Source organism: Lynx canadensis, chromosome D1 (genome assembly GCF_007474595.2).
Source record: "Lynx canadensis isolate LIC74 chromosome D1, mLynCan4.pri.v2, whole genome shotgun sequence".
NCBI classification, from domain to species: Eukaryota; Metazoa; Chordata; class Mammalia; order Carnivora; family Felidae; genus Lynx; species Lynx canadensis.
Window position 1 is genome coordinate 54,503,270 of NC_044312.2, and position 24,769 is coordinate 54,528,038.

Genomic DNA, 24,769 nt, shown 5'->3' on the forward strand with positions numbered 1-24,769 from the left:
TCTCCACACTCAACAGTGCAGGGCTTGATCCATGGCTCTGGGATCATGACCTGAGCCGAAATCAAGTGTCGGTTGCTCAACTGACTTAGCCACCCAGGTGTCCCAAGACTGTAATACATTTCAGCATTCCAAAAAGTCTAGTAGAAATAGTTAACTTACCAGATTACGCATACAAAGTGAAACACCAAGTTTCTTTGCTTTTGCTTGGAATTGGCATCAGCTCAGGTCTCTACTAATTATCTCCCTCTGATCAGAAGTCTCTGTGATTCTCTTTGTGGATTTGTAAGAGTTACATGTGATTTAGTGTGACATAATGGGCAAAGCCCTAGGCAGAAGAGCCCACAGTTAATAGATTTGGGTCCATCTCTGGCTTTCTTTGTAATTATTAGCAATTTCATGTTTAAATTACATTATTATGAAGTGTAGTAAATCCTTCCCTTCTGATGAAAGGAAGAATTCATAACTACCAAGAACAATATGAGTCGTCTCCCTTTAATGTAGTAACTCTGCTTTTAAAGTGTCTATAAAATCTTTCTTATACAAAAACAAATTATATTTGTGAGTTTTAACCACAATTTGAGTGGTTTATTTTTCTTCCTTTTTTGGAACTGTACATTTCGTGGCAGAACCATGTGGGGACCAGGAACAAAAGAAGCATGTATGGAAATCTCGAGAGCATTGTCTATAGCTTATTCATCTCTCATCTTTGTGTCCCAGCACAGGGCCTGGCATATAGTACACATTCAGGAAACATTACCAGTGAATGAATGAGGGGCTTCCTGAATTTAGTGGCTTCACTGTTACCTGTTTGGGGCATACAAAAAGAAGACATGCCTCTGTTTTCAGAGTGCTTATAAGACCCATACCTATGCCGTAGCTGATACCTACTAAGCTTTTAACATATATGCCAGGCAGTGTGCTATATGCTTTACCTGTATTATGTCATTTAGTTCTCCTAACTACTTTGTAAGGAAACGAGTATTATATCTGGTTAAGGGGGAAAAAATGAGGCATTTGGAAGTTACTTATTCAAGATCTCCCTCCAAGTTAATGGAGGGATTACTCTTCACAATTCACTGTGAGATCTTTCTCATTCTAAAACATGTATCCTTAGCCACTGTGTGATGCTAGTCTAGAATCAGCAGACCTGGGTACTAGTCTTATCTGTGTTCTTACTCACTTTAAGGCAAGTTTATTCACTTTGCTGAATCTTATTTCTAAAATGCGAAAATGATACCTAGTCTGTTTTAATCCTAATGTAATATAAAATCCGCTTTTTTAAAAAAGTATTGAGTGGAGTACTGTGGTTGGAGTACTGAGTTAAATAAGAACTTTAGTTTTCAAGAAATTCAGTTAATGGAGACAGAAGTGTGACTTGATCACATGTCTCCAGAGTCAGGATCTAAACCTTAGTCCCTCTGACACCAAAGTCCTTGTTCTTAGGTCACCGTGAAGGTGGTAGCCAAATCTGTGGGCATGGAGGAGATCTTCCAGAGAGAGCTTGTCAAGTGAGAGGGGTAGAAAGCGAAAGACGAACCTGAATGAGAAAGAATCCTTGGACTCGTCCCATGGCTCTTAACCTGATGTGCGGTTTTATTGGTCTCCTTTTCTGTAGAGGTCCGCATTGCTGCTGTGGAGGCTCTCTGCATGCTGGCCCAATCTTCACCCTCTTTTGCTGAGAAGTGCCTTGATTTCCTGGTCGACATGTTTAATGATGAAATTGAGGAAGTACGTCTGCAGTCCATACACACCATGAGAAAAATTTCTAACAATATCACTCTCCGAGAGGATCAGCTTGATACCGTCCTGGCTGTGTTAGAGGTGAGTCTTCAGTTTGTTACTCGTTTCTTCACCAGTAACTACTGAGTGCCACTTTTTTTTTTAAACCAGGCATTGTGCTAGGTACTGGGGATGCAGTAGTGTGTGGGCAGTGCCATTCTGTCTTTTTAGTACCCAACTCTGTCAAGTGCAGAAGACTCGCTGTTAAACAGGAAACTAAAAGAAAGCTTAGAATGGCTGTGATGGGGAAAACACAGGGTTCCCCGAGGATACTGACAGGTTGTGACCTGAATTGTCTGAGGTAAGCTTGGGAGGTGGGGAAGGAGGAAGGACTGCTGTAGTGGACACTTGAAGGAGGAGTAGGATTTGGTGAGACCCTTTCTTAGGAAGGGATGACGCAAGTGGTGGGGGTGGAAGGGCACCAGGGGAGCAGTGTCTACGGATCCAGAGGTAAGAGTGAGTATGATGCATGTGAGGAATTAAAAGGCATTCATTGTGAAGTAGCATAGAGCTGAAGTAATAGAAGCAGGGAGAGAAGTGGTTACAGATAATTAGGGCAGGGGCTAAATAATGAAGAATTCTTTTCAGCCTTTGATTTGATTTAGTTCTTCTAGTGAATCATACGATGTTAAAGCAGAAATGGATCTTAGGGAATAGACTCATTCAACCTTGGAGTTTTACAGAAAAGAAAGTAATTTGTGTGAGGTCACAGAGCTAATAAGTGGCTGTGCCAGGATAAGAACACAGATTAGCCTCCCAGGCTGTACAACTCTCTGTGGTTCTTGAATTATTTTTCTCAAGTATTGGGATTTTATTTGTGACTACCGCAGCTTTTCAAAATACTAATAAATGAGATTTGGTCTCTGGTTTCTTTTCTGGTTTTGTTCGGTTTGGTTTTGGTTTTTCAGATACTGTGAAAGGGGTAGCTATTGGATGTAGTCATTGGTACTTGTTACAAATTTCTGCTATCTACTTCAGAAAATGGATTGGGTGCTTTGATTTTGAAGTTTCCTATCATTTTCTCAGTTGCTCAGCACTTCTGGTAAGCTCTTTCCTGAATTTTAAGTCTGTATCTATAGTTTTTCATGTGCTTTTTTCCTCAGAAGACAAGCTAGCATTCTGTGCATTGTTCTCCGTGGGTGGGCCCTGCAACCTAGCCCCGCCTTTCCTTTTTTGCATTCTTTTCCACCATTCCTCGTCTTGAACTTTATACTGGAGTCACTCCCCTAATCAGCATGCTTTTCCTCACCATTTTTCTTTCACTGTAAGTTTTCCCCCCTCTGCCACTTTTCTTTTCCTTTTTTAGCCACTTCTCACCTAGTAGACTCATGTGTATTCTCAGGATCTGCATCAGGCAGCATATTCCCTAACCAACCCACAGCAAGTGGGTTAAGTAGCACTCCTTTGTACTCCTGTGTCACCCTGTGTTTAGCATAGATCAGGATGTTTTTTGATTATTTAATTCTTTATTTCACAAGACTGAGAACTTCTTAAGGGGGCAGGATCCTGGCTTCTTTCATTTTTTTATTTCTAGTGCGGTGCAGTGTCTGACACAAGTAGATGCTCAGGACATGTTTGCTAAATATCTGAGCTATGTTCCAAGCAATGTTTTGGTGTACAGAATTGTTCACAGGGCCAAGCATGCTTATGTATCTCTTATTACAGTTTTCACATTTTCACATTTTATCATTAATGGCAGGTGTTATCTCACCTCCCTGATGACATCACGAGCTACTTTTTTTCATGTTTATTTTTATTTTTGAGAGAGAGAGATAGTGAGCACATGCCCGTGCACAAGCTGGGGAGAGGCAGAGAGAGAGGGAGAGGGAGGATCAAAAGCTGGCTCTGTGATAACAGCAGCGAACCTGGTGCAGGGCCGAACTCAACAAACCGTGAGATCATGACCCGAGCCAAAGTCCAGTGCTCAACTGACTGAGCCATCCAGGCGTTCTGTGAGATTATGAGCTACTTAAAGAGAGTGACCATGTTGTACCCTTCATCGTATTCCTTTCAGGGTTCAATGTAGTAACATACACTTAGTGGATGCTTAGTAAACATGTCCTAGAACAGATCTGCACAGCTCAGCTGTATAACTAGGAATTTCTTAAGAAACACAGTCAAAATTATTTTCTTATTACTTTGAATATAGTTTTTCCAATTTATCAATATAGCTGCCTCCTATCAGTGGTGGTGATTTGTTCATATGGGAAGCATTGTGTCTAATGGTTAAGTTCACGGCATGTAGAACCAGACAGATTGGAATCAACCTGTCAGTCCTTGTCTTTGGTCTTTCCTTTTCACCTGGGTTTTTTTGTTTTTGTTTTTGTTGTTGTTTTGTGTTTATTAACCACCTATTATGTGGTAGGCACTGTGTTAAGGAGGATACAGTAGTGAGCAGGAACCATGGTGCTGCTCTCGTGGACCTTATAATTTAGGTATGAGGGAGGTAGACAGATACAACATAATGAAGGTATAGTAATAAGCTGAGTGAGGAGCTCATGACAGAAAGGAGTGAGGTCCCATGGGAGTATGTCATAGAAGCACTTGGTCTGTAGGGGCTAAGGGGGTGCAGCAAGCAGGGAAGGCTTCTGAAGCTGATCTCCGAAGAAGGAATTAGGCTCTCGCATGGCAGGAAGAGTTGGGAGTGTGGGGTATAAGGCTATTCCAGGAAGAGGAGCAGCAAGTCTAGAAACTGTGGTAGGCAGAAGCATGGGCAGTGGAGGGACCAAAAGAGAGCCTGGCTGTACAAAGAGCACTTCGTGTGTGGTATGAGATTAGGCCTGGAGGTGAGTGGGACCAGCTCTTGCAGAGCTTTGAAAATCCTATCAGGTGGGCTGTCTGGTTAGCTCACCCACAAGCTCCGACTCTTGATCTCAGCTCAGGTCATGATCTCACAGGTTCCTGAGTTCAAGCCCCACATCGCTTGTCTGCGCAGAGCCTGCTCAGGATGGTGTCTCTCCCTTTTTCTGCCCCTTCCCCACTTGCACCCTCTCTCTTCTCTCAAAATAAATAAACTTAAAAAAAGAAAATCCTATTAAGAGAAGAACACCTGGAAGTTATTCAGGGTGTCCTACCAACTTTGTGACTTTGGACAAGTTATTTATTCTCTCTGGTCCTTGGTTTTCTCAAGTAAAAAGTGAGGATAATTCCACATATTCATTTGTTTCTTATGAGAATTGAAAGTGAATTCATGTAAAATGCTTGGCATGTTAGTAGTTCATAATATTGATAAAGTCATTCAGAAAATATTTCCTGATTTATTTTTTATGGAGTCTGGTTCTGTGCCAGGTTCTGAGGATGTGAAAGACAGTACTAGTTCTTACCTCTGAGTTGCTCACGGTTTTATAGAGAAGGCAGAAGTATAGATCAGTAATTACAAGATAGTATCAAAAGTAAGCTAAGGAATGACATTCTAGCCGGAGCGATAGCATATGGCCACAGATGAAGGCTGGGAAGGCCAAAATGGCACAGCATGGACAGGGATGTTGAGAAGTTCATGTGGCTCTGAGGGAGAAATGAGCAGAGAAGCGATTGTGAAGGACTTTGTATGCAGTGCTGGGGAGCCTGAGCTTTGCCCCACAAGTGTGGGGAAGCTAAACGAGGTTCCTAAATAGAGCAATGACATGGTCAGATGTGCTTATTAAGAAGCTGGTCCAGGTAACTGCGGAGTGAAAAATTGAGAGACCTGCAGGTTGAAGGAGGGTTTCTGGAGAATAAAGAAAGCATGTTTCCAACCCGACTTTGGAAGCATCCTCTGATTGTTAGATTTTGCTATGTGGATACAGACATATCCTTTAAAGTTTTTAGTTTGATTTCTTTCACGTATTAAGGAAAACTTAATACTATAAAACTTATAGGAGAAAATATTTGTGACCTTGGATTAGACAAAGATTTCTTAGATATGACACCAAAACTTAACCTATAAGAGAAGTAACTAGATTAAATTGGACTTTATCAAAACTTAAAAGCTCTTCAGAAAGACACTTTTAAGTAATTATAAAAACAGCACAACAACGTAAATGTATTTAATGCTATAGAACTGTACACTTAAAATGTATGTTAACTAAAAATGGTAAATTTTATGTTGTGTTTATTTTACTACAATACAGAGAGATAATGGGATCAGATCAAACATACATAATGCCTTTAATATATACACTGTACAAAAAGGTGAGGGTGGACTTGGAAACAAACATTCATAGAGGGAAGGTGATGTGAAGGCAGAGAGAATGCCACGTATAAGCTAAGGAATGCCAAGGCTACCGGAAGCTGGAGAGGCCTGGCACAGTCTTCTTCATAGCCTCAGAAGGAACCAGCCCTGTTCATACCTTGATTCTGAACTTCAGGCCTCCAGAGCTAAGACAGTAAATTTCTGTTTTTCTAAGCAAAAGGAAAAACCTGGTTTTGAAAAAACATACCATAGACTGGCAGAAAATATTTGCAAAACACATCTGATAAAGAATATGTAAAGAATTCTCAAAATTCAATAATAAACCATCCAGTTACAAAATCAGCAAAAGATTTGAACAATACTTAAGCAAAGAAAATAAATAGTGTCAAATAAGCACTGCATTAGTCATCTTTCGAAGATTCTGTATATAATAATAAGTAATGATAATAAATAATCAACTTATTTTGGAAACTGGTAAATTAAGGAATCAAGCATTAATCCTTCCTTTTCCTATACAAATTGAACTTCATGATAACCAGCTAGTTGATAAGGGAAGTTTCTCTTTATAGAAGTTTTCCATTAATAAATAAAGAAGAATGATAGGACTTGTACAGCAGTTTTACAACTTTAGTGAATTAGTAATCGAGGCAGTGATTACCAGTGGTTACTAACATCACAAAAGAGAAACAGGTGTCATATCGTTCCTGAGGGAAGCACACCGTACCACCTGTGAAGTGGTCTTATAAGAAAAACATCAATCTGATCAAGCCTCTAAATCTAACTACCATCACAGGATATACAGGGAAATATTACTGGGCGGGAAATGTGAGGTATTTTACATATTAAAAGATGCTTAATGGCACACCTAGGTGACTCAGTCTTTCAGCTCAGGTCATGACCTCATTGCTCCCGAGTTCAAGCCCCGCCTTGGGCTCTGTGCTGACAGCTCAGACCCTGGAGCCTGCTTCAGATTCTTTCTCCATCTTTCTGCCCTTCCCCTGCTTGTGTTCGTTCTCTCTCTCTCTCTCTCTCTCTCTCTCTCTCTTTTTCTTTGTTTTTCTCTTTCTCTCAGATATAAAATAAAAAAAAAGTTAGAGAAAAAGATGCTTAAGGAGCATATTACCCAATTGTAACGTGTGGACCTTAGTTGTATCTTGTCTAGAATAAACAAACTTTTTAAGTCAGAGAAATTTGAATATTGGCTGGATATTTGATAATAAAGAATTATTAAATTTTTAGGCATGATACTGGTTTTGTGATTTTTTTTTTTTTTTTAAGGTAAGGAATCAAGGCACCTGGGTGGCTCAGTCACGTGAGCATTGGACTCTTTTTTTTTTTTTTTTATTCAGGTTAACATACAGTGCAGTATTGGTTTTAGGAGTAGAACCCATTGATTCATCACTTACCTGTAACACTCAGTGCTCATCCCAACAAGTGCACTCATTAATGCCTATCACACATTTTGCCCATCCCCTACCACTGACCTCCCTTCCAGCAACCCTCAGTTTGTTCTCTGTATTTAAGTGTCTCTTATGGTTTGCCTCCCTCTCTGTTTTTATCTTACTCTTGATTTTGGCTCAGGTCATGATCCTGGGGTAGAGGAATCGACCCCCAAGTCAGACTCTGCACTGAGTGTGGAGACTGCTTAAGATTCTCTCTCTCCCCCTCCACCCCTCTCCCCAGCTCATATGTGCTCTCTCTCTCTCAAATAAAAAAAATAAATTAATAAAATAAGGAATCACTTAGAAAATATTTATGGAAATGTGTACAAATGAAATGATATGATTTCTCTGGCTTCAAACCAGTCTGGGAGGAGTGGATAAAGGTATAGATGAAACAAGATAGGCTATGAGTTAATTGTTGAAACTGAGGGATTTATTATGTCTATTTTTGTATACATTTCAAATTGTCTACATTGAAAAGTTTTGAAGAACTGACAACAAATGGTATGGAGACAGCCAAGAAGAACAGAACTGATATGTGTATGTTTCTTTTAGCATTAGGAAGTTGTTGGTGACCTTTTCCAATCATTTTAGTGAGGTGGAGCAGGTGTTGGGGATGGAAGAGGCCATTTCTCTAACACCGCCTTGTAGTACTCTCTTTTTATTTACTCTGCTGTAGCCACATGGGCTTCCCTGCTATTTTTCAAACATGCTTCCATTTCATGGTCTTTATGTTTGCTGCTCCCTTTCATTATCCTAGGTAAAATACCCCACCTATCTGAGTATTCTTACCTTGAACTTGCTTTATAGTTTCTCCAGAGTACTTATCACTGTCTGACCTATATAGTTATTTATTTTTGTCTTTTCACTAGAATGAAGCTCCTGAAAGCAGAGATTTGATTTCAGTTGATGTTATGTCGCTAGCACTTGGTGTACATCATAGGTGCTTGATAAATGTTTAATAAGTGTTCAGTAAATGTTGAATTTGTATGAATGAATGAACCAATGAATGAATTCTTCAGATCTCAGTTAATTACCTCTTCTGTGAAGTCTTCTCAACTGCTAGTCCCTCCCCTCCCAGAAAGTTGAGAGACTCTGTATCCTGTAGTCCCGTTGTAACTTGTACACTCTCCCATAATAAGCTAATCCACAGTGACTGCTTTTAATATGATCTTTTTTTAAAGGATTCGTCCAGGGATATTCGAGAGGCTCTTCACGAACTTTTATGCTGTACTAATGTTTCAACCAAAGAAGGGATTCATCTTGCACTGGTGGAGCTGCTGAAAAATCTAACCAAGTACCCCACTGATAGGGACTCCATATGGAAGTAAGGACTTTTTGCTCATTTTTTCACTGAGTCCAATAATGTGGTAAATGCACAGTATTGACATTATTCAGTGGCTCATCATAGATTAAGGGTATGACTCTCAATTTTGCCTTCAATTTAGAAACCTGACTCAACTGGACACTCAGGAGTCTAATTCCTAAGTTGAATATCACATTTTAGATTATTTATGTGTCCATCCATCTGACTAGCAGATAATATGTGCCTGCTACCATATACTTACTATGTGCCAAGCCCTGTGGTAAGTGTTAGAGGTACAGGGATGAGTTGATTAGATTCCTTTTCTCCTATATAGTGTTAACCACTTCTTTGTCTCTTTTGCATTTTGTGTAGGATCACAGCCATAGTTACAGAGATTAGATGCAGGACTTGGCACTTTATCTACAAATGACAATCATTTTTTCCCTTGGTTACCTGTACCTTTACTGACTAGAGTCAAATTTACCATTGTTCATGAATTGCTGTTTGAAGAACTACTTGCATACGTTTATTATAAAATATATGTTATTGTGCCCCACATATTTAAGTGAGCTTATGTGATGAGATCACTCTAGTGGTATAATTTATTGATTTTTCAGAAAAATTTGTTACTAAAAATAGAAAAACGGTCAGATCAGGTACTTGTAGGAAATATTAAAACTGAAAATACCAGGGGAATCTTCAAGGAACACTCAGTCATTTGGGGTGTGGGGGTTATAGTGGGGAAAAACACCTGTATCAGTATCTGTAGTTCTGTGGCAACACAGAACTTGCCTTAACATAAGATATGGGGTTATTACCAGAATATTTATATAAGACTGTCTTTATTGGGTGATTGTAGACAGAAAGCTCCTTCACCTTATAGTGCTCCAAAAGATTTTGAAGTTTCCTATTCATTATCATTTGAATTTTCATCTCTTTGCATGAATGGTGGCTTTACTTAGGAATATCAAAAAGAATGTGATAAAAGAGTAAAGGAATAGTCAAAGTGGCATTTTCTTTTTCTTTTTTTTAGTATATGTGCTGCTGAAGCAAGCACAAGAATGGCATGTTTTTACGACATTTTTAAAGATAGATAAATGAAAGTTTTGAAGAAGGTAGTTTATTCTGTTTATATGACCCAGTCACTGTGTTAGGTGCCGTGGAGAGTTAAGAACAGATCCAACTCAGAGACCTAGCCTTCAAATATCAGGAGGGGCGAGAAGTAGGGAATATGTAGATGAGGAGGTGGATGAGACAGAAAACATGTTACAAGTCAGAAATGAAGTCCAGTTTTAGAGAGGCCCAGGTGCTTGGGAGATCCGAATATAATAAATAGGAAATCAAATAAAGGAGTGGTACCTGGAGGTCAAACTATAAAATTTACAATGTCCCCTAAAACAGAATGAGAAAAGGGTTGAGAGAGTTCAAAAAACTAGTGCAGTAAGTGCTTTTCACATAGGAGGAAAAGTAGAACTGGGGAAACGTGTGCTTTCCTAAAAAGATCAAGTATTTGAAATGGGATACCTATCATACTCCATATATCCATGAATTTGTTCATGGTGTTTGTTTTTTCTCTATCGCCAGGCTACCTATTCTCCAGTCCCTGGTGAACTCCCATCTCCTTTGTGAAACCTTCTCTATCAATGGTGATCTCTTCTACCTTTGACAGGTAGAAAACAGAGTATCATTCATTTGGTAGTTCATTAACTTGTAGTACTTGTCATCTTTGCCCTAGCTGGATCATAAACTCCACAAGAATAGAAAGAAGGATTTAATTTCTTTTTAATTCAGCACACCTTCTAAACCATAATAATAATAAAATGCCTAATTACCAGTACACATGTAGTTCTTTATAGCTTATAAAGGGTTTTCTTGTAGTCCTAATAGTTAACTAATAGCTGCTTAATAATAGCTAATTGAGTTCTTACTATGTGACCCTTTGCTAAGTACTTTTTATTTATTATCTCATTTAATCCTTACAGCAACTGTATGAGGCAATGATTTTTTAATCCCATTTTGTAGTAAGAAACTTATCTGCCCAAGGCCACACAGTTGTTAATTTTCACGTTTCAGGTCTCTTCTGATTTCAGAACTTCACCCAGGATATCAGTTAGAATGCTTTTGCATTTTTGTAATAGAAAATCTGATTAAAAGTGGCTTAAACAATAAGGTCTAATTTTTTGGCATGACAAGTCCGAAAGTTGGTTTCAGGATTGGTAATTCAGTTTAACAGGGTTAGTAATCTGGTTGATTTCTCTGCAGTTCCCTTGGCTTTCTTCTCATTAGTTGCAAGATGGCTGCCTCATAAGATAGTATCTTAAGGCAGAAAAGAAAAGGTATACCTTCTCACACATTTCTCTTTTTATTTGATTAGGAGAACATTCCTGAGAAGCTCCCCACTAGACTTTCCTTCTTGCTCCTTTGACCAGAAATGGGTTACCTTATTACCTGCAAAGCAGTCACTGGAAAATGGGAGTGGGATTGCCATGATGAGTTTAGACCAATTGTTGTTGAGCCCTTGCTTCTCTGAGCACCTACCTGATATCCGAGGAAAGACAGGGTTTTCTTGGCAAGGAAAATGGGGAAAATGGCTGTTGGTTAAATAACCAGCAGTAATTTATGTCCTACTAGCCCTTTAATTTTCATAATAGGAATTTTTTTAGATGAATTAACTGAGTTCCAGAATCATTGAATGACTTATCTGAGGTCACAGAGGTAGCAAAAGTAGATGTTTGAGAATTTGCAATTCTGAATCAGGTTTTCTGATTCTGGTCCCCGGTACTTTTTAAAGCATATATTAAGTTATTAAGGTGGGCTCTCATTTTGTTTGTTTCAGATGCTTGAAGTTTCTGGGAAGTCGACATCCAACCCTGGTGCTTCCCTTGGTGCCAGAGCTCCTGAGCACCCATCCGTTTTTTGACACAGCTGAACCAGACATGGATGATCCAGCTTGTATCCTCTGTGCTTAGGACAGACTCTGCTGATTTAGTGGGGGTGTTTTGGCATCTTTTTCTGCAATGTAGCTGGGGGTGGGGGTCCAAGTTTAATTTTTTTCATTTCTTTTAGTTAAGAGTATATCCTGAGGGAGCCTGGTAGTTATTATTCTTAGCTTTCATTCATGTTTTCACAGTAATTCACATTTGCTATTTACTACTGCTACTACTATAATAATAATAACAATTATTATTATTGTTCTTTATTTTTTTTTTTACCATTTCTTGAGCCCCTGCTATATTCCATACACCATTTCATGCCTTATACATTTACTACTGATCTTCCAAATACCCGTGGGAGAAGGTATTATTCCCGGTTTACAGATGAGGAGACTGAGGGTTAGAGAGTCTAAATAACTCTCCAAGCAGCAAATGTGGGATTCAAAGACGTCTTTGTTTTTAAAACCTATGAGCTTTCCCCTTGTGTTACTCGGAGTTTAACTTTATCTGCAGCCTGAGGAGGGGATGAGTTGAGCTAGACTGCAGGATTGCTTTGCCTCTGATACAAGTTCAGTGGGTTTGTGATAACCAGGGAAAGCATGTCCTGCAGTTGTTTTCCAGTAATGGGAATACATTTACATCGGTGCATCCACACTCTCTGAGGGTTCTTTTCTCTCTATAGCAGATTCTTGGTGAGGTTTGGGATGTATTAATGGAGATAAAGATCAGCCAAGTAAGTGCTTTTGTAAGTTGACCGTGTGTTCTCTCTTAATTCTGTATGTTCATTTTCACAGTGTGTTTGGATACATTTTAAACAATCTGTTTAATTGATGTACTAACCATGCCTGACTTTGTGTTACCACTGAGAAAGGCACATCCCAGACCTTACCTCTAAATGTGTGATACTATAGCTGTTTGAAATTCAGCTCATTAGAGGGGCTTTTGGGCTATGTGTTATTACAAATTACGGATGATATATTGAAGTGCTCTGAAATCTGAAGGCCCTTTTACATTGAAAAAAAAAAAAAACCAGTGAACATTTTTGGAAACCTGTTATGTTAAGATATTTTTCTGCATAGTTGGAAGATTGTGTTGTTTAGGAAATATGTTTGTCTGTTAGTGAAAGAAATTGCCCCCAAATGTAGTTTAAACAAGTTATGGTATTTACTTTTCTTCAAGGTAAAAGAAATCTGGAGGCACACAGTCTAGTGCTGGTATAGCAGCTCTACATTATTCTTAGTGATCCTAGCTGCTTCTTTCTCTTCTGCCATTTTCAGTTGTCCAACATTGCTGTCAGAGCTCCAATCGTCAGGCCCAGGTTCTGAGCAGAAAGCTATAGAATATTTGGAGTAACATGAGTATTCTATTAGCAAAGAAGAATGGATATTGGGTAGGAAAATAGCAGGCACTTCTATAGGGATACATATGGAAGATTGGAAACTATGTTTATCTTTTAATTTCCAATTTTCTCTTTGTTATAAAATTAATATGAAAAGGAAAAAAATCCACACAGTTGAAAGAAGAAACTTCATACTTAACATTCGAAGTCCTACTAATCATAGTAATCGACCATTAGTATTTTGGTGTATTTCTTTTTTCCTTTTTTAAGCCTTGGGATTGTGTTTTTGCTGTTATTTTTTAACATAGTTTATCTCATCATCAAATATCTGATAATAAATAGCTGCCATCATATCCTCTATGTTAGAGCCTGCTTTTTGCACTTATGACAAAGTGTTTGTGATACAGAAGAATTTATACGTTCTTCATAAATATGTTTTTCTTCTTTTTTAAGTTTATTTATTTTTGAGAGAGTGCAAGTTGGGGAGGGGGAGAGAGAGAGAGAGAGAGAGAGAGAGAGAGAAAGAAAGAAAGGAAGGAAGGAAAGAAAAGGAAGGAAAGAAAAAGAATGAGAATATGAATCCCAAGCAGGCTCTGGGCTGTTAGCGGGAGCCTGACATGGGTCTCAAACTCACAAACTGTGAGATCATGACCCGAACTGAAAGCAGGAGTCGAATGCTTCACCGACTGAGCCACCCAGGTATCCCCATAAGTACAATTTTTAATGATTGTGTAATACTCCATCAAGTAGATGAAACACAGGTGTATAAGTCATTCTCCTGGTTTGGGACACTTAGTTTGTTCCTGATTATTTGCTATTATAAATGATTCTGTACTATATGATTATTTACTTAGAATAAAATTTGACATGTAGAATTACTCAACATTCAAAAGGCTCTTACTGTCTAGTGCCAAATTATTATCCAAAGGAATTGTGCCAGAATGTACCTTAGTAGGCCATGTACCAAAAGTTTCTATTTGTTAGTATTCTCAGCACCATCAGGCATTATTTTAAAAAACCTTTGGTAATTGGGGTGGTAATTGGGGTAACTTGGAGATGGGTAATGTATCTCGTTGTTTGAATTTGCATTTATTTGTTAGAAAATTGTCATTTAATTGGACTTTTGGGGGTGGGAAGTTGGGACACCGGATTTTGGCCCAGCTCAACGTTTGTACCTCCAGGTCTCCTTAACCCAGTCACGCATCAGACATTGCAGTTTTGGTTCTTATTTTTAATGCTGCTAAAACCTGTCCAACAATGCCAGCATTGTTCTCAGATCATACCTTCAGGCACTATGCCTACCTCCGAGACAGTCTTTCTCATCTTGTTCCTGCCTTAAGGGTATGTTGAAAACAGCTGTTGTCATTATTTTTGGTTTTTTGATTTTTGGTCCTTTGTGGTTGTCAAATAGCCAAAAGCAGACTGTATTTTCTCTGAAAACACGTTACTTCATTTATTCTCTTTCTCTCTTGGGCTCTTTCCCACTGTTTTGTACTTTTGCTTCTATAACTTTTACTTTTTAAGAAGATTCATATTCTAAATGTCCCTGAGTTATTGGTTATGTTATGTTAGGCAAGAAACAGGCATCTGGAATAGCATATTTTGGATCAAGGATTAGATTGTGTAACATTTTAACAATTACATAAAGCCATAATTTTCAGCAAGTTTATTTTTTAATAATAAACCTTTGTTTTTTTTTAAAACCTAGAGATACAGCAAGAAAATTTTTTTTAATTAACGATAATAATAATAATGGCAAATACTTATTGAATGCTAACTGTGTGTAGGCACTTTTCTGAGCTCTTGATTTGTGTTAACTTACTCCTGCTTAGGTGACTCTAAATGACTTTATTTAGAATAATTATATGTACGTGGTTAGAAAATCTAAACTGTAAGTTACAAAATTGAAAGTGAAATCCTTTTTGCTCTCCCCCATCCCTTTCTTGGAGGGTAACTAGCAGTAAGAACAAGAATTATAATTACCATCATATATAAAAATTTATAATTACCATCATTTAAAGCATGCTATATAAATTTATTTTGGAATAAATCATTTCCCTATGAATTGGAAGATCGAATGAAGTTTAAAAATAAAGGTGACAACAGACTGATTATTAGTTCCATTTCTATGGTTAGCCCATTTATTTCAGTTAGCAATAGAAAATAATACTATACCATTCTCTTTTCTTTCTCCTTGCTGCTTGTGGTTATATTGTATAGACTATATTCATTTTCTCTCTCTCCATTTCTCCCACTGAAGCTAAGGAATGAGAGAAAGGTTGTTTGCACAATTACCTCACCTGTTGTTCCTTTCCTGTATTTGACTCATGTTTTTTTCTCGTTTCTGTGTGTTACCAGAAGCTGAGCCACAGAATTTGATGGCACTATAACACCACTATGTTTGCTTAGTTACCAGGTAGAAAGCTAGTGTCATCGGCTGTTTCTGCCAATATCACACCTCATGAGGACCCTTCCCATCAGTTCCTGCAGCAAAGCCTTGAGAGGGTGTACAGTCTTCAGCACCTGGACCCTCAGGGAACCCAGGAGCTGCTGGAGCTCACCATCAGGTGAGATGTTTTTTGACAGAGTTAATACTGTTGTTATGCTCAGCTCTCTTGATTTCCAGTGTTGGCCTATACTCACACATGGTTTTATGATCTGTTTATATTTGCATTAGTTTGGAGTTTGAGCATATTTCAAAGAAAAACTCTTTGTGTTCATGACCAGATTGATGATAAGCGCAAAACTCGAAAGCATTAAAGAGAAGCTGTTTTTAATTTTTCTTTCCTTGCTAACATGCAAGGAATGCAAGTTATGATAGGTGACAGAAAATGTAAAGTAGCAGTGACTTAAACAAGAGGAAAGGTTAATTCTTTTTTGTAGGCAAGGCAGAGCTGAGATGGTTATCAGGGTCCTAGGTGCATTTTTTTCTCCATCTTCTAGATCAAGTGGTCTCTGTCTAAAGATCCAAACTCTGAACTATCCCCTCTGTACTCCAGGCTGCAGGAAAAAGGAAAGAGCAGGAGAAGGGCATCATTTCTAACCCCATAAATAAATATATATATATATACACACACGTACATATGTATCTATACATATACGTATCTATACATATATATCTATGTATATATATATCTATATATCTGTATATATCTATATCTATATCTATATCTATATCTATATCTATATCTATATATATTTATTTTAGAGAGAGGGAGCACATGAGCGGGGGAGAGGGATTGAGGGAGAGAGAGAGAATCTCAAGCAGGCTCCATGCTCAGTGCAGAGCCTGACACAGAGTTCGATCCCATGACCTTGGGATCATGACCTGAACCGAAATCAAGAGTCGGGCACTCAACTGAGCCACCCAGGCACCCCTCCTCACGTCCTTTTAAAGACACTTCCCCATGGCACAAAAACAGACACTCAGATCAATGGAACAGAATAGAGAACCCAGTAATGGACCTACAAGCGTATGACCAACTCATCTTTGACAAAGCAGGAAAGAATATCCAGTGGAATAAAGACAGTCTCTTCAGCAAGTGGTGCTGGGAAAACTGGACAGTGACATGCAGAAAAATGGACATGGACCACTTTTTTTCTTTTTTTTTTTTAATTTTTTTAATGCTTATTTTTGAGAGAGAGAGACAAAGTGCGAGTGGGGGTGGGGCACAGAGAGAGGGAGACACAGAATCCGAAGCAGTCCCCAGGCTCTGAGTTGTCAGAACAGAGCCTGACGCGGGGCTCGAACCCACGAACTGTGAGATCATGACCTGAGCCGAAGTCAGATGCTAAACCAACTGAGCCACCCAGGCTCCCCATGGACTACTTTCTTATACCATACACAAAAATAAACGCAAAATGGATGAAAGACCTAAATGTAAGACAGGAAGCCATCAAAATCCTCGAGGAGAAAGCAGGCAAAAACCTCTTGACCTTGGCCGCAGCAACTCATGACGTCTCCAGAGGCAAGGGAAACAAAAGCAAAAATGAACTATTGGGACCTCATCAAAAAAAGCTTCTGCACAGCAAAGGAAACAATCAGCAAAACTAAAAGGCAACCGATGGAATGGGAGAAGATATTTGCAAACAACATATCCGATAAAATGTTAGTATCCAAAATCTATAAAGAACTTATCAAACTCAACACCCAAAAAATAAATAATCCAGTGAAGAAATGGGCAAAAGACACGAATAGACACTTTTCCAAAGAAGTCATCCAGATAGATGGCTAACAGACACATGAAAAAAATGCTCAACATCACTCATCATCAGGGAAATACAGATCAACACCACAATGAGATACCACCTTACACCTGTCAGAATGGCTAACATTAACAACTCAGGCAACAACAGATGCTGGCGAGGATGCGGAGAAAGAGGATCTCTTTTGCGCTGTTGGTGGGAATGCAAACTGGTGCAGCCACTCTGAAAAACAGTATGGAGGTTCCTAAAAAATTAAAAATAGAACTACCCTACAACCCAGCAATTGCTCTACTAGGTATTTATCCAACTGATACAGATAATGCTGTTTCAAAGGGGCATGTGCACCCCCATGTTTATAGCAGCGCTATCGACAATAGCCAAAGTATGGAAAGAGCCCAAATGTCCATCGATGGATGAATGGGTAAAGAAGATGTGGTGTATATATATACAATGGAGTATTACTCAGCAATCAAAAAGAATGAAATCTTGCCATTTGCAACCACATGGATCGAACTAGAGGGTATTATGCTAAGTGAGATAAGTCATTCAGAGAAAGACAAATATAATATGACTTCACTCATGTGAGGACTTTAAGCCATAGAACAGATGAACGTTAAGAGAAGGGAAACAAAAGTAATATAAAAACAGGGAAGGGGATGAAATGTAAGAGACTCTTAAATATGGAGAACAAACAGGGTTACTGGAGGGGGTTTGGGAGGGCGGATGGGCTAAATGGGTAAGGGGCATTAAGGAATCTACTCCTGAAATCATTGTTGCACTGTATAGTAACTAACTTGAATATAAATTAAAAAAAAAAAAAAAAAAAAAAACTTTCCCCAAATTGCATGTTCTAATTTTACTTGCATCCCACTGACCAGAAGTTAAGTCACATGGCCATATAGCTGCTAGGAGCTAGGAAATGTAGTCTTTATTCTGGCTGACCAGTGCTTTGTTAACATTTGGTGGCTCTGATACTTGGGAAAAAGGGGAAGATACTGGGGAACAACCAGCAGACTCTGCCAAACCTTATTAGGATGTCCTGAATGATAGGAGAAGAATTGAAATTCATTTGCCTTTAGCAAAAGCAATATCCACCTGCTTTTGTAAATAAGGTTTGAAGGCAGAGTTGAGTAGCACCATAGACACTGTATGGCCTACAAAGCCTAAAATATTTACTGTCTGACCCTTTACAGAAAGTTTGCTGACCCTGAAGTGATGCCTCTATCATATTTTGTTTTTTCTCTTCTGCTCCCTTAACAGAGTGATTAGTTAAGGGCCACTATCTGAAGTTGTTGGCCCTGAGCCTAGGAAAATAAACTCTACTTTCTGACTCAGCCCCACATAAGTAAACATTTAGGTTTTGTTTTTGACAGTTTGTATCCTGTTGGCACTAAAGCAAGTACAGAATGCATAAAAGCAAGCTTGTTCATCAGCTGCAGTGCTGGCTGCTAGGTGCTCAGTAAACACCTGTTGATCTGAGTTGCCTGCATGTTCTGGTGAGAGCCCTGCTGGGCTTCAGGCTGGTGGGACCACTGTTCTAGTGCTGTGGTTGGTCCTGGGTACTGTTTCTAACTTGAGTGCATTCTGAGGAGGGTGTCCAGGACGGTGAAATATCCAGAAAGGAAAGCAGATGGTATAGTAGTTATTGATGACCTACTCTATTTTACAAACATTACTGCAGTTAGATATTGTTACCATTTCACAGAGAAGAAATGGGACTTTGGGGAGGTGAAGCAATTTGCTAGGAAGTAGCAAAACTGAGATTTGAATCTAGTTTTGTTTGACTTTAAAATTGATGCTTTGTGGGGTGCCTGGGTGTCTCATTTGGTTAAGCATCCAACTTCAGCTCAGGTCATGATCTTGCTGTCTAGGTGTTTGTGCCCTGCATTGGGTTCTTTGCTTACAGCTCAGAACCTGAATCCTGCTTCAGATTCTGTGTCTCCCTCTCTCTCTCTGCCCCTCTCTCACTCGCTCTTTCTCAACATTAAGGGGCACTTGGGTGGCTGATTTGGTTAAGTGTTTGATTTCGGCTCAGATCATGATCTTGTGGTTCATGGATTTGAGCCCCACATCGTGCTCTGTGCTGACAGCTCAGAGCCTGGAGCCTGCTTTGGATTCTGTGTCTCCCTCTCTCTTTGCCCCCGCTCTGCTTGTGCTCTGTCTCTTTCACTCTCAAAAATAAAAAAAAAATTTTTTTTTTAAATTAAAGAACAAAAAAACCACACAAATATTGATTTTTTGTGATGCGCAGCAGGCATATCTAACAGGCGATTCCTGTTACATCAGATGACCCTTGGGGTTCTGCAGAACTTACATTTTTGGTAGTTGTTGCAAAGTGAAATGTTAGAGTTTCATACAGAAGTTTCTGTGATTAGGACTCTGATCACTTAGTTGTTAGTGTTAGTTTGAAACAAACTACACCATCATACGCACCCCATTCCCTTTGTTGTAATCCAGGAAGCACCCATTTAATCTAACTGAATCTCATCGATAGAATGTGTACTATAGTTTAGTTAGGGCCCTGGGAAATAATTTGTTTGTTCCTTGAATTTGACATAACTGTTTTGTCTTCATCATTGTAACTTGGGTATTGTATAGGAGCTCAGTAAATATTTGTTGAAAACTGTAGTTGTGATCACTTAACAAGGAATGAAGACTTTTTTTCTTTTTTGAAGCTTATTTATTTTTGAGATAAGAGAGAGAGTAGGGAAGGGGCAGAGAGAGAAGGAGACAGAGAATCCCAAGCAGGCTTTGCAACATCAGCACTGAACCTGACACAGGGCTTGAACCCACAAACCGTGAGGTCATGACCTGAGCCGAAACCAAGAGTTGGAGGCTTAACCAACTGAGCCACCCAGGTGCCCCAGAAATGAAGACTTCTAATATTGTTATAGATGGTATTTCCTTCTGGCCATTTCTCATCTCCAGATTTATGGATTTGTTGTTTGGTAAGGCTCTGCTGTCCTTGATCATAACAAGAGGTATATTGTCTGTCAAGCGCCTGCTATATACCCACTTTTTTAACTGCCTTATGAATTGAATTTGAAAACAATTTTATGAGAAGTACCCCATTTTTTAGAAGTACCCCATTTTTAAAATGAGTGAGGGAGCTGGGGGTTCATTCACTTGTTACACTGTTTTTGAGTATCCATCATATGCTAGGCAGAAGGGGTACAGTAGTAAACAAAATAGTTTCTGCTGTAAGAGATCTTATAGCCTGGTTGGGGAAATAGCTAGGTAAATAAGAAATGCAATATTGTGTTTTCCATGCTGCATTGTGGGGAGTACAGGGTTCTCCAGGATAACGGAAGGGAGGCACCTAACCCTTCCCTGGATGGCTAAGCAGTTACCTGAAGAATGAATAGAAGTTCATCAAGTGAAGAAGGGAGAAGACTCTCCGGGACGGAGAAGATAGCAAAGTCTTGGACTAGAACATAGGTCTTTCTAGCCCTTCCATCTGGTCACACTGCTCTGTTTCTGGTTAACAGCTTGTAGGACACAAATGCACCTAGGATAATGAGATTTAAAATCCAAAGGAATTGATTGAAGCCTTACTTTTTATCATTTCCTAGGCTCATGATCTTGGGCCTCAACACCCTCATCTGTAATTTGAGGGTTGTATGTACCCGCTCATAGGACTGTTGTGAAGATTATTATCATGATCTATGCAAGGTATTTTGAGAATAGCAGGTACATAGATAATAGCCATTTATGAAATGTTTTAAAATTTAAATTGTGGCTCTTCTGACAGAGGAGAGTAGACAAGCTCTTGACATTTTGTAACTAAATCCAGTCCAAACTTTATAAATGCTACTTAGTGCCAACATGTGGACTAAGGATTGCTGAAGTATGTGTTCCTGGGAGGGGCACTTTTGCCCTCTCAAATCACATTTGTAGAAATATGACTTAATATGCATCTAGTTTTAAATCCATTTAGGTGTCATCTGTGTTTGATGCAGTTCATAAATAAATGAAAAGACTTTAGTGTGCCTGGGTGGCTTAGTTGCTTAAACATCTGACTTAGGCTCACATCATGATCTCGTGGTTTGTGAGTTCAAGCCTCACATCGGGCTGTCTGCTGTCAGCACAGAGCCTACATCAGATACTCTGTTCCCCCTCTCTCTGCCCCTTCTCTGCTTTCTTTGTCTCTCTCAAAAATAAATAAACATTAAAACATACTTTAATATTAAATAAATAAATGAAATATGATATGGTTTATTAAAAAAAAAAAGATTTGTGGAGTTCAGACAGACCTGAGTTCAAGGCCTGTTTTTGCTACTCATTAGTCTTGTAACCTTGGGCAAACTACTTAAACTCTGATCTTCCCTTTCATTCTCAGTGAAATAGGATTAATTACAATTTGCAGTGTCAGGATTAAATAGGCTCAAGTAAGGAAACACCTAGCACACCTAGTATAGTGCACATAGATGGTGCTCTTTGTACCTGTCTCATTAAAGAGTTTATAGTTTCCTGATGGATGTTTAAAATTAGGCTTCCTGAGGATTGTGGGCATAGATAGGCACAGAGAGGAAGCAGTAGGATAAGGGCATTTTGTCCAGGGTTAGCACGTTTCTTATTTTGCTTGTACAGTAGTTCAGATTTCCCGTGGCTGGTTGGGTTACATCTTGTTCTGTGCAACTGAGAACAATTGTGGCAGTGTAGGGGCTGTAGAATAGCTTAACACTGGATAGCCGTCAGCTAATGTATAGTCAGCTGGTCAGTGTTCACTATAATTGTTAACAGAAAGGCAGAATCTTCCTGGAGAGGAAACGTTTCAGAAATACAGTGATTCAGGGCTGTCTTCGCAAGAGAGACATCAGAGATGTGAAAAGAGAGGGACCAGCTGGCCACCAAAGTAGCATTGCACAGGTGTGGTTAGCTAGTACAGGGCCTTGCCTTTTACTGTGCTGGATTCTGACAACAGCACACTCCAGGAACCGCTCCAGCCACCAAAACTCACAAGAGATGGATCTATAAGGCACTGGTCCTAATTTTTTCAGTCACTTTGGGAAGAACTCATTCTGTGTCCTTTTCTGGGGCATCTCCTTCCTGATATCAAGGTCCGTAGGTGGCAGCATTAGCTATTAAAAAGTTGCATGAGGGGCACCTGGGTGGCTCAGTTGGTTAAGCATCTGACTTCTGCTCACGTCATGATCTCGCAGTTGGTGAGTTCCAGACCTGCATCAGGCTCTCTGCTGTCAGTACAGAGCCCACTTCTGATCCTCTGTCTCCCTCTCTCTTTGCCTCTCCCCTTTTCTCTCTTTTTCTGAAAAATAAATAAACATTAAAATAAATAAACTTTTTTTTTTTTTTAAGTTGCATGAGATTAGAGGGATGGGTTTACTCCAGTGGACAGTTTTGTACAGGCTATTGTGAAACTTTATATGATGAACTTTATATTGTGAAACTTTATGCCACTCCACTTTCCTTGTGACCCAGATCTTCAGGTTTTCACAGCTGTCATTTCTATATGAAATTTTGATTTTGCCATTAAAAAACAAGACCACTTTCCATGAATGCTTTCTGAGGTGGATTATTAGGTTACACAAACACACACACTTCTCCCCCCCACCAAAAAAGAAAAAAGAAAAACAATGTGTTGTGTTTTTTTTTTGTAGATGTATATAGTGTTTCCCAGAAGAATTAAAGAAAAAATTTTTTAATGTTTATTTTTGAGAGAGACAGAGCATGAGTTGGGGAGGAGCAGAGAGAGAGGGAGACACAGAGTCAGAAGCAGGCTCCAGGCTCTGAGCTGTCAGCACTGAGCCAGCCCAACATGGGGCCCTGAACTCACGAACCGTGAGATCATGACCTGAGCTGAAGTTGGATGCTCAACCAACTGAGCCGCCCAGGCACCCCTATGTATCCCCAGAAGAATTTAAAAGAAACTGGCAATGGCGGTTGCCTGTGAGAAGGGTGTACTGCTTAACGGTGCAATGGGATAGGAAGGTGGACTAACTTAATTGCATATCCTATAGTATCTTTTGAATTCTCTACTTCATTGGTTAATTCTATAGGTTGGTATGTATTGTCTATTCAACAGATTAAAAATTTGAAATCCATAATTCCAGCCCCCACACAATTTTATCTGTGTGTGCCACTCTCTGTTTTCTTGTCCACGGGCAGCTCTGATTTATATTTTTGCAATCATTTTGTCTGTACCTGTATCCAGCTAGGATACTTTTAGTTTCAGGTATCTGACAAACTCATCTCAAACTAGCTTACAGTGGCTTTTTATTTCTTCATATGAATAGAAAATTGGAGGCAGTTCTAAGTATGGTATGGTCAAGTAGTTCATTTATATCATTGAAGATCCAGTTCTTTTGTCTCTCTCGATTTTTCTTATCCTCAGCATTTGCTTTATCCCAAGGCTTTTTTCTTTTAGAGTTACAGTATGGCTGCCAGGCAGTCAGGACTGTAAGTGCTCTTGTTCAGTCTAGTGCATGTTAGAGGTAGAGACAGAAAGACAGAGACACTCTCAGACCTGCTCCAAGCATGGAATATACGTCCTTGCATTAGGACTGACAAGGCCAACTTAAGTCACGTAACCAGGGAGATGACATATACTAATTGGCTTAGTTCAATCAGAATCTACCTGGAACTGGGTTTGAGGACACCTTGCCTTGAACAAAATCAGAGTTCAGTTAGTGAGGAAGAAGTACAGAATGGCTAAATGGGTAAGGAGCCAACAAAGCCTACTACAGTATCTTAAAAAAAATTTTTTTTTCCTGATGATAACAAAAAATACTTGTCTATTGTATGGAAAATAAAGCACAGTTGGGAGAAGGCACTAAAAAGCACCTAATACCTCTATCCAGAAAACCACTTTGCTATACTTTTCTTCTACACATAGTTTTTACATAGTTGAGATCATACACCTTACTACCATTTTATATTTTAATGTAGTCTGTATGTACAAGAGTGAATGTTGTGGGGTATAAAGCAATTCATTTGTCTTTAAGCAATTTTTTAAATTTAAATTTTAGTTAACATACTGTGCAATATTGGTTTCAGGAGTAGAATTTCATGATTCATCACTTACATACAACACCCAGTGCATATTTGTTGGATATTCCCCGTAGAATTATTTCTCAGCATAAAGCTACTGATCAAAATATTTGACCATGTGTATGACTTTTATAATGTAGTGCAGTGTTACTTTCTAAAAGAATTGTATTTGCTTAAACTGCTACCAAAACATGAGTGAACCAATTTCATTATAATCACTCCAGCATTGGGTTCTGTCATTGTGGGGCACCTGGTTGGCTCAGTCAGTAGAGTGCACAATTCTTGATTTTGGGGTTTTGAGTTTGAGCCCCACAAAGAGTGTAAAGATTACTTAAAAAAATAAAGTCTTTGAAAAAGAATTTGTGACCAATTTATTTACTAGGTATAAAATGGTAAAATGCTTTTGATGTGATCTTTATATTGATATCATTATCCCTATCCAATGTGTGGCTTGGGGTTTTATTTACCATAGGGATCTGCAAAGACTTGGAGAACTTCAGTCTGAATTAGCAGGAGTTGCTGACTTCTCTGCTACCTATCTTCGGTGTCAACTTCTTCTCATCAAGGTGGGCTTGAATCCATTGT

At 39.0% G+C, this 24,769-nt stretch overlaps 1 protein-coding gene across 1 annotated transcript in view; it reads left to right on the plus strand.

The window, feature by feature from the left end:
* Window positions 1–24,769, plus strand: part of INTS4 (integrator complex subunit 4) — a 74,416-nt gene that overhangs the window by 29,185 nt on the left and 20,462 nt on the right. The window contains exons 4-9 of the mRNA XM_030333703.1: window positions 1,616–1,821; window positions 8,577–8,719; window positions 11,535–11,650; window positions 14,178–14,311; window positions 15,380–15,537; window positions 24,657–24,750. Coding sequence (XP_030189563.1) covers window positions 1,616–1,821; window positions 8,577–8,719; window positions 11,535–11,650; window positions 14,178–14,311; window positions 15,380–15,537; window positions 24,657–24,750 — 851 coding nt within the window. The remainder of the gene's footprint in view (window positions 1–1,615; window positions 1,822–8,576; window positions 8,720–11,534; window positions 11,651–14,177; window positions 14,312–15,379; window positions 15,538–24,656; window positions 24,751–24,769) is intronic.